Source organism: Seriola dumerili, unplaced genomic scaffold (assembly GCF_002260705.1).
Source record: "Seriola dumerili isolate Sdu_G_001 unplaced genomic scaffold, Sdu_1.0 BDQW01000052.1, whole genome shotgun sequence".
In the NCBI taxonomy this organism is placed as follows: domain Eukaryota; kingdom Metazoa; phylum Chordata; class Actinopteri; order Carangiformes; family Carangidae; genus Seriola; species Seriola dumerili.
Genome location: NW_019174307.1, coordinates 13,126,067 through 13,136,947, shown reverse-complemented (window position 1 = coordinate 13,136,947; position 10,881 = coordinate 13,126,067). Strand labels below are relative to the sequence as shown.

The following is a 10,881-nucleotide window of genomic DNA, read 5'->3' as shown; positions in this document are numbered from 1 at the left end:
ACAATACTGAAGCAATTACAGTGTGCGGAATTGCTTTCGCTGAAAAAAATTCCAGCCATTAATAGCATCAAAAATGAAATTTGACATAAAAAAAATATATATATATATATATATATTATAACTTTATGGCATGTTGTTGCACAGTCATGCATTAAACCAAAACTGACTTTCAAACGTCTTCCGATATGTCAACTGGAATTCACATGATTATGGAGTATTATCATGATATGACCTCTGTGCGAACGCCAAAGTGGAACTGCGTTACAGTCGATGTGCTGTACACATGTCAGTCTTGCTTTGAGCTGTAATGATCTGTGTGACCAAATGATGAGTTCAGAGGGACAGCAATGCAGTTATACAACACAATGCTGCTTGCACAAGTGTCATCTTGAACTTCTCGCACAGAGAAGGGGGACATATAATGGTAATTAGCTTGAAAACACAGAACTGTTGTTTTCCTATACCTTCATTATTTACAGTCTTGCTAAAAATAGTCTCTGCGGTATGAGTGAGGGGATTTTTAATTACAACAACATATGCTTTAATTACTGGAATTTCTCTTTTGCAAATGTTTATTTCTGTTGAACTTTTGAACTGAGTTGCCAAGCTGCATATTATCATTATTACTGTTCTTTGTGTTCAACTTTCTCTCATTAATGTGCCTCCTGGTCATGGATCTTTTTACGGGCCAGTTGCTAATGTTTCCATGGATAGCAAACCTAAATCTTTAGCATCTTGCTGCTACGTCATGTCAAATGCTGTAAGAGAATATCAGTGCCCCTGGTCCAATGGAATATCTATTATTCTCTGTCCATGAGAAACTGTACAGCTTGAATAACAGTGCTCGACATTTCCCTCTAACATTGTCTTTATTTTTTTTAATAACGGGCACAAAAAAATACTATGGTAATAATCAAAATCCAGCCAAATCCACTGTGTCCTAGAGTTGAAAAAGTTTATCCTCTGATAAATGAGAAAACCAAGCAAATCTTGAAATTGGTTAAGTTAATAAAGGTCTATCAATAGCAGCTAAGACAAGTGCTGAATGCAAACACTCCCTATCAGTCGTGTCCCTGCAGCAGTTGGTTTAGCAGAGCGTGTGTGTTTGGAATCTTAAAGGCAGGGATCCAGACACATTATTGAATGCCACTGAAGGGGTCAAAAAGGAAGTGGCACTGGGAGGGAGTGATAAAGAAACCTTCAGGACACTGGCAGCAGTTACTGCCATCACGCTGCGAAATGTGTGATGGGGATCATTTGTCGTATAGTCTCTCCAGAGGAAATCACTTGCATATATGTGGTTAATCCGTACCTGTTCTCCTCACTTGTGACTGTCAGGGGATCCAAGTCGCACAAGTCTATGAAGTGGATTTTTTCAATGACAAGTGATAGTAGGGGTGTTGCATCAGCGCTTAAAGAATATGTGACATTAGGATTTGTCTGTTTCATAGAATAACATAAATTAAGGAATTATGGCAGACAGACAGTAGTATCTCCGCGTTGAGATAACTTAAGAAATGTAGATGCAAGCTTAGGCTACATTCAGACTGCGCTGGATTAGCTTCCAGGCTGAGAAAAGCAAAAGAATTGAAATGCAAATAAGACGGGGATTACTGAGAGAGCATTCACTCTACCAGAGCCTCTTCTATTAACTGGTGAAACACTGGTCACATTTGAAAAAGAAAAGAAAAAAAAAAACAGTATCTAGGCCTAATGATTATTCTCTCTTTACTTACTTTTTGTTTATGGCAAGTTAATAATGAAATAAATGTCTTGCCATCAGTGAGACGTGAACAAAGAGGAGAACGTTTAGCACCTGCTTGGTAGATTACTCAGACTACAATATAACAAGAGCATAATGATTCAATCTAAGCCGATAATCATTCCCATTACTCCACACGCTCTAATAAACTAGTGCGCTGTGGCAGGCAGTCCCTATTCCCTAAACATGTTTGCCCTTGTTAGCATCAACCTGAAAACATAATAGAGCTGACACAACATCAGTGAGCGAGGTAACGTCTTCCCCCTGTGTGGATAAGGGATTTATTTGGCGATCCGCTGAGTTGCTTTTGAATCCAAAGAAAATGGTGCTAAATGAGAAAGTGAATCATCTTAACTTCAAAAGCATCCTTCCTGCACACTCAGAAGTGTGAAATTTGTAGCTGCAGGCATGGCACTGACTTGAAAGTGCCAAAATATGAATTCTTTTTTTTAATAGTTTTTTCAGACCTGGGAAGAAAGGGAGAGGTATTTATTGACTCTTCTCCAGCTCATTAAAATGCACTTACTGTCCTTGAATGTGTTTCTGTCTCTTTTGTTGCAATTTCATTATATTGTTGAAAACCTTAAGTATTAAATTGACAGCATGTGAAATGAATTCTCCTTGACTCTTGACTTTTTTTTTTTTCCACAATTTATCCGAACACAGTGATGTACACCCTGGATTGATATTAATGTGACTCACATGAAAATGTTCTATATAAATATCAAGGAGTCATGTCGGGACTACAGTATTTCATCATTGTCATTCAGACATGATGTGCACTTTCTTGGGTGCAGGGTGCCCTCTGCTGGCACAATTTAAACACAGCACAACATCCCCCCATCCATTCACTCTCTTTTCGTTCAGTCTAAACTGCACTTTTTTTTTTTTTCCTGCAGCTTCCTCCAGCTCCGCTCCCACGCACGCTGACAGATGTAGTGCTTACTGAATATGTCTTTCCTACTGCTCTCCTTTCCTCCCTTTATACCACTTGTCTCCCAATCAGGAAGTGACTTAAAGTGAATGAAAGATGGAGACAGAGGAGAAGAGAACTGAGACAATTGTTGCGCCAGAGTGGTGGTCTGGGCATTAAAGGTTGTGCCATTAAAAACTTTTCCTGATAGGATTTTCTTGACTTTTTTTCAGACAGTGTTTCCTTGTAGGGGGCCTTGAAGCTGCTTGTGTTTCCTGCAGTATCAGGACAGCTGGCGAGATGAAAGCACTAACACTATCAGTTTCTGGGTCATGTAGGAAAGAAGGGCCTAGGGAGGGGAAAGAGAAACATTTTAAGGGGAACACAACACACCTGTAGTCTCCCTAGTGTGTCCTTACCCAAAGCTCTCATCCCAACTTTCTCTTCAGGGAGTAACAAGGATATCCTGCTTACAGATGTTTCCAAACCTGAATATGATAATTTAGCAAAGCACAAACAGTTCCTTTTTTTTAAGTTTTCCTTTTCTTCAAATTTGGTTCATTGTTATGCATTTGAAAGCATAAAAATAGAACAATGTCCATCATTGTTTTGGTGGGAGGCATCTCAGACCTTGAGATGTTTAATTGCATTGCATTCACCTGGTAAGTTTTGAGAAAATTAAAACCCCCCAAAAAACTCATAACAATACAATTAATCGATTGACAATACACAAACAATGATATGAATTTGACAGTTCTCTGCAATTGTTCTTTTTCTACTATTGTTAGACGTCTTCATGTTTTACAGTCCAGACCAAAACATTTAGACAGTTACACATTTTTTTTCTTCCTCAGGCTTTATGCTCCAGCACATTCTAGCACATTTGAAACAAAATAATAGATATTGCATTAAAGTGCTGTGTCTCAGCTTTGAGTAGATTTACCTGAATCTAGAGAAGGACATAGCAAGTTCTATCCCCTTGTGAAAGGATTCTTTTCCCAGAGTCAGTGGGGCTATGACCAGTCGGCCACTTGGTATACTACGACATTTTCAGTTTACAGTGTTGCATGTTATATAACATGTTTTGCATTAGCTGTTAACAAAGAAATGTGACAGAGGAATGTACTTAGTGGCATAAATGGTATTTTATGTTTTTATTTTTTGTGAAGCCTTTGACATTTAATTTCTTAACCTTTTGGGCATTTACAAGAAAACTAAGGTATTGCAATTAGTGATAGTATTGAATTGAAAAGACTGTTTGTTATTTTACATTTTTAATAGACTGCCACAGAGCGGTAAGGTTATTTTATAGGTTTTTCAGATACAAAATGATCAATAACAGCTGCCTAGAGCTTTGAATAGGCCTGCCATTAAAAGCCTTGTGGGATTGTGGGATTGTGGGATTGTGGAATGACTTTTTTTTTTACTAGTCTTAAATAAAAGGTGTTCCAAATGTATGAGCAAATTTGGTGACTAGTTTTGGCTTAGAACATAAAAAAAACACAAAAGATGGCAGTGTGGAACAAAACCCATTTGCCTCAACTAGGGCAGGAATTTAGCTCCCCATTTCTGATGAAGGCTGCAAGAAAAAAGTGATAAGCCTATCTGAGCTTTGTGCTAGGCAAGTTCTGTAATAGGAACAGATGCTGCACTGAAATTATGATCTCTACTGTGGATTTTTGCTTCCCTTTGGTATGAAATTGTGACAGATGATTTTAATCCTTCCTTTGTCAAATTATGTAACATATTTCACTGTTCAGGAGCAGCCACAATACCAAAAAACAGCTGCTTCATTCAACCTTCACGAGCTGAAAATTTAGTGACTTTGATGTACAAAGCGGGGCAGCACTCTGATAACACTTGAAAGAGATGCACTGCCCTCTGAGGGGACATCACGCATGAGTGAATGTTATTAAATATCTTCTTTTTTTTTTTTTTAAACATTGTTTTCTGTTTATTCTTCCTCCCGGAAGGTAAAAGCTCATTCTGGCAGGAAGTTTAAATGTAAGTAAATCCATAAAAAGAAACATATTCCAAATGTCGACTGTATGTTCAAGACCTTGACCAGTGTGTTGTTGAATACTTTTAATTTGTATTCTTTTCACAAAAATACCTTGATATCATACATTTTGACAAAATCCTGAACATGTACAAAAAGTCAATAGCTGGTGGAGATAAAAGACCATCTGTCCACCTCCTCATCAGATATTCTTCTGTGCTTTGCACATAGTTTGCCGAGTTTTCCGTGTTTTCCTTTGGGTTTTGGAGGCCAGACAATCTTTACAGACTTTCAGAGACTTTGCAGTGCAGGTATGTCAGCTTCTCAGTCCTACTTTTCCTCAGTATGGGGAACCACTCATGATAGCCAAGATCTACAACCCTGTAGCCTGCCAGCTTCAACTGCCTCCTCTTCATGACATGCATGCCCAACAACTGCTGTGAATGGCAGCAGTAGTGGTTCCTGCTGGAGACTTGGATTGCGAGTTTGACTGTGCCTTTGGCATCTTGTTGGGCTGTACCTGGCTTACTGTGTTTGGTAAGAATTTCTATTATGTCACTTGTCAGTTCGAGCCCTGTATCAAACAGTCTCCCTTCATCACGCTCTACTCTGCGAAGAGATGTACACTTAGGAGATGGGGTTGAAGATTCTGTGGTGCTTTTGGTGTTTGTTAGCTGTGCTAAAAGTTCATCAGTTATAGTTACTCCTGTATTTACTCTGCCCCAACCCTGGTTTGAAGTAAAATTGGATGAACTGTTTTCAGGAGATAATGTGGTTTCATGGGATGCTGGGTTGACAGGTATTGGCTGCCCAGTGGAGTCAAAATGTACTTCCAGGTCAATGGAGCGAGTGTGGGGCAGAATCATTCTCTTACATACAAATTGCTCTCCCCCAAGCAGATCTTGCAGAGAAGATTCCGCCTCCTGAACCTCAGGTTTCTGGCACACATCAGATTGAGCAAACTTCCACAGCAGTTCAGCAATCTCCTCTCTGAGTTCACAGCTTAGCCTCGGGCCAGTCCACTGAGGCAACTCTAGAGACACAGCTCCGTCTAAAGTCAGTAAGTCTTTTTTCAGCTCTAGCTGTGTTGATTTCAGTGCTAATTTCACAAAGTCAGGGCTCAGTGCTAGTGCAAGTAGGTCCTCTGGGAACTGAGAGACAAAGGCCAGGCCTAGAAGACCAGTAAGCAGATGCTCTGGGTATCGTTGGAATTCAGCCTTCCTCAGTCTCAGCGCCTCTGTAAGGCTTGCATAAAAGCTGGGACTCTGAACTGGGAGAAACTGCAATGAACCAAAGGCCCACAGCAGTTTGCTTGAGTCTTTACTCCTGCAGTGTGGCACCAGCGAGGGCACTCTTTCAGCAACAGCAGTGAGGATGTTATCATTGCGATAATGCAGAGCTGAACAGGTCAGTGCCACATGCATCAGGCCCGAGACACCCATCCTGGGGGCCCGTAGAGGTACTTCCTGTGTCATGGCCTCCAGCCACACTCTGTGATACAGGTAACTGAAACGCAAGAATTTCAGCACATTCACCATTGCAAAGTCACTCATCTCCTTCACAGAAGAGTGTGCCTTATCAACAATACGAGTCACTGCACTCTCAGATATTGAGGTTTGGGATTTAAAGAGCCCCAAGCATACGATGCCCACCTCCTCAGGGTGCAATTTTTGTAAATGGCACATAAGAAGCCGCTGCACGGGGTGAATCAAGTTCATTGGGCACTGCCTACCTTCTCCCATTATATACAACAGCTGGACTAGTTCAGGGACCCCCATCTGTCCCAGATACAGATGGACTGAGTCATAGAGGTGCTGCAAGAATTGGGGGACCTCCCTACCAATACAGCGCCACAAATCAGCAGCTAGCAGCAACTGGTGTAAAGTCATCTGGTTGGCCCGGCGGCTCAGCTCGGTCTCATACAGCCCGAGTAGAGTGTGGCCAGAGGGTATATCCAGCCACAGAAATGACTGCAGCACCTCCAGCAGCTGCAAATCAGTAAAAAGACGCAGGTTTTCCACAGAATATCGGAGGAGCATGGTGAAGCATTTGTTACTCCTCACAAACGGCATCTTGTCTGGGTGCAGGCGGCTGAGCTCCACAAGAAACTGAGACACATCAGATGGCTTCATGCTGCCCTTTAAAACAGCCACTTTCTGGAGCAGGTGGAAGGCCTCTTCCCATTCTATAGGGTGAGGCCGCGGGGTGAGGTCAAGAGTCATGAAGGCATACTCAGGCCGACATTTATGGAAGGCACGTGTATCTACTTTAACGTCTGGTGGTATGGGTTTTTTGTGGTACTGTGACACTGATGGCATCTTGGGTTCAGGGTCCTTGTTGAAAGCTAAGTCAAGAAGTGTGTTTTTCGAGCTGGAAAGGTGCCGTGAGCAACTCACACTGTAGTGATTGCTCTGTTGCCAGAAGGAAGGTGCCAGAGTGGAGAGACACCGTTCATCCTCATCATTTTCTGTCTGGTTCCGGGAGGTTGCAGAGTTCCGCACAGAGTGATGATATGAGGACGGGTTGTAATACAGCCTGTAGCCTCCTTGGAAGGAAGCTTCCTGGAATTGAAATGCACCTTTCTTCCTCTCCTGCTCATCGGTCTCATCCTCTGGTTTGCCATAGACGTGTTGAGCCTGGGTAAAATCCTTTCTCAAGCCTTGGAGGCAGCGCAGCCGGGGTGCCCGCCGACACAGCACACAGGCAGCCATAGATCTGCCACACTAAAGAGACAAAATACATGATTTTAAAAAAGGAGTTACATCGAAACAAAATTGTCACTTATACATAGGATATATATAACAGATTTACTGAATAAAATGTTCAAACTTTCAATAAAAACATCCTGGTTTCTTCTTCTCTTTTTTTAGTCTTCAGAGACCAAGTAAATAATGCCTGCCAAGATTGGCTGCTCACACACTCAATTTAAATGAATGATCTTATAGTTAATACATTTATCGTTGCTGGTAAGACTCTGGTATTGACTGCGCAACTTGACATTTTGCTCCTATAAAATCAGTCTTTCCCTCCAATAAGGAGACTGCCAGCACGTCCTTTAGTCTAAAAGACACTTTACTTTCAATGAGACCACTATTAATAATGATAATGTATCGTTCATCTCACCATTACCTCTCCAACATTAACACGAACGAGTTATTGATAGTCAACGCAGCACGAACATGAAAATACCTCATGAGGTTAAGAAGACAGGAAGTATTAAGTCAAAAGAGGCGTTATCATTACACCGGAACTCAAGTATTTCAACCTTCACAATAAAAAAAAACTAGCCATTGGTTGCTAGACACCGTAACCACTGGTACTAAAACCTGGGTAAGACATCTTGCTGTGTTGTACAGAATTTCAATAATGTATCGGAATACTCAGTATCACCATTACGATCTGTCATTAATGATTGAAGTATCGTGTCGGACTTTTATCGTTTTATTCTGACAGGTTGTTATAGCTTCCGTGGTGAGCAGCCATAACTGAACAGAATGCGACCTACGGCAACTGGTTGGGTTCAAACGACAAAGGTAAAAAGAAAAGAATGAAAAAACTACCATTACAACCAATTCACGACTGATCCGTTACATTGTAGCCTACTAGTTCGGTTGAATCAGTTTATATCCTATATACAACTCACTGGAAAGTCAATTCAAACTCTCTTTTTTTTCCTTTGCCTTACACCAAATAAATGTTTTGACAAGTTTTAAAACTAATTAGATTAATGTCGAAACTAAAACGTAATATTTGAAAATATATATATTTAAAAGAACTTATATGTCCTAATATTATAATTATAAATTGTTAGTTGTTATCTGATAACTATTAGCTATTATACCACAGCAGTACAAGCATGATTATGTAAATATGGTAATTAACTGAATTTTCTGACTACAGACTTTTTGTTAAGAAAATATATCTTTAAGAATAAATGAGTGGGTCAATCAGTTGTACAGTAGGTTGTTTACTGTTATTCTATTGCTTGACTGTTTTTGTATATTTTCTGAAGCTGAATAATATTTGAACATTTCAACTGAGAAAATCCCTTTCAGTTTACCCAACTGTAAAGCATTTGAATTACCTTGGCTGATATTTATTATGAGTTATTTCCTTGTAAACACTTATAATTTCAACAAATCTGTGTTGAAAATGTTTGAGATTTGAGAGAATAAAATGTTAATTTATATCTTTACAAAAATGATTAGCACTTGAAAAGTTATTACAGAAAATAAACACTTAAGAGAACACATTAAAAATATGTCTTAACAACCATGAACAATTAAGTCAGTGAGTAGCTAATGCCTGGATTAATTACCAACCCAAATCACTTGTACAGGGGAATTTCAGCAAGAAGCAAAGTACTAAGTCAAATAATTTATATATGCTGAATATACTGTATGTCAGGATCTCTGCTATAGAACATTAATATTTCTGGTTTGATACTTTATGTGAATTGATTATTTAGCATAGTACACAAATGTATCAATATTGGATTTTTTTTACAACTAATCATAAAAGGTTTAGACGACAATATATCAAAAATACCTACACCATTTATATTCTCCAGAAATATCATAATCCACCCTCTTTCCTTTGTGTGTGTGATTTAAAAAATTCTATTTACTGTTTCCAACAGCACTGGGAAGCAACAGCTGACGGTGACAGTAATCTTTTTTACTCGTCCCTTTTAGTCCAAGTCTGAATCAGAAATATTTACTTTTTAAAACTGAGTTATGGCTTCTTGTGTTTTGAAACATGGGAATGGAAATAGAAATCTTACCAAACTTTGCAAATATAAAATCTCAGATCGGATTTATATTGCATCTCATTTTATATCTATAATTTTAGAAAAAAAGTAATCTTAGTATCAGGTCGGACAAAATACGATTTGTTTAATTTATTGCTAGATGTATATCCCTGTGTCAGGGATTACTTCTCAACTACAGTTTCCTTCCCATTGGACCAATTATGTCCTGTAGCCAGTCTTTAAATAAGAAGTAATTTTTGACCATTTAGATAAAGGCCTAATCTTCACATAACTGATTAATTTAGATTTTGGATGAACATGATTTTGTGTTTCTCAACTAATTTACAATATATCTCTTTTAATGTCTGTGCTTACACAGAAAATACTGAGGTAAACAAATAGGCTAGTTTAACAGTTTAACAGCATCACAAAAAAATGTTTGAACAGTTCTTTTAAAAGTGTTGTCATCAATGTCATCCCTGCCTCCTCAATATACCACTGTTTTACATGGTAAAGTAAAGTGTAACTTTGTGTCACAGAAATGCATCATTGATTTAGAAATGTCCCCTATTTGGAATAACATGTTTTTCATATTATATTGATTGCTATTTACTTTTTCTTTTCATTTTATTACATATCTTAACAAAACACATAAATAACTGCTTATACATTTAAACTGCAGCACCTTTTAACACTCTACATCTGTGAGACCAGGAGGGTGATTCCACATTCTGTGCTTCTATTGTGTGACTTCACACATGACTGAATCTAGGGGTTAAAGGTGAACTAGGCTGACCTGTGGTCATAAGACAATTCCCTGCATTTCTACTCTGAGAGGGAACACTCCTCATGTTCTTTCAGTGGGAGGAGCATTGGCAGCAGATACTTTAAACCATGTTTTTAACATTTCATTTTATTAGTCTTTGCTATAATCAGTGCCCTTTTCTATCTACATGTTAATCAAGATGTCGACTGAAATAAAATTTCCCACTACATATGTCATACTTTCAACTGCATTTTGTCTCATAAAAAATACCCAAAACAAAAATTTGTGTGGCCTTGAGTTAGAGAGTAGAGTGGTTTAAATGTAACACAAAAACACACAATAAACCTGCTCTGACTTTGTAATTGTGTTTGACCTTTTTATTGTAAATTTACTAAATAAATATATCTATTTAATGAGAATGGAAGTATGTTTTTGTGTGTACTATTAATTTCACATACACATAATGTATTTGGTTGTTATGAACAGGATATATGAATTGTATTTAATCAGCAATAGAATAACTTTGTACACAATACCTTTTATTACTATAACCTAAAATTTAATCATTTAACCTGGCTTTGTGTGTCTGTCCCTTGTAACAGATATAAATATAGGTATTCACAATTTTCTTGCTATTGTAGGAAAGTTAATGGCTTTTATTTAGTTAGCTGTAACTTAATATCACACATAA

At 38.5% G+C, this 10,881-nt stretch overlaps 1 protein-coding gene across 2 annotated transcripts; it reads right to left on the bottom strand.

Annotated features, from left to right (window-relative positions):
• Positions 1–4,787: 4,787 nt before the first annotated feature.
• fastkd5 (FAST kinase domains 5) lies at positions 4,788–7,866 on the bottom strand. 2 transcript variants are annotated; one of them, XM_022740768.1, is made up of 2 exons: positions 7,798–7,866; positions 4,788–7,397 (listed from the first exon to the last, which is right to left on the bottom strand). In XM_022740768.1, the coding sequence occupies exons 1-2, from the start codon at positions 7,798–7,800 to the stop codon at positions 4,956–4,958; spliced, it is 2,445 nt and encodes an 814-aa protein (XP_022596489.1). In that variant the 5' UTR covers positions 7,801–7,866; the 3' UTR covers positions 4,788–4,955. The 2 variants fall into 2 exon arrangements, with proteins under 2 accessions (XP_022596489.1, XP_022596490.1); XM_022740769.1 differs by having other exon boundaries at positions 7,804–7,864.
• Positions 7,867–10,881: the final 3,015 nt, after the last annotated feature.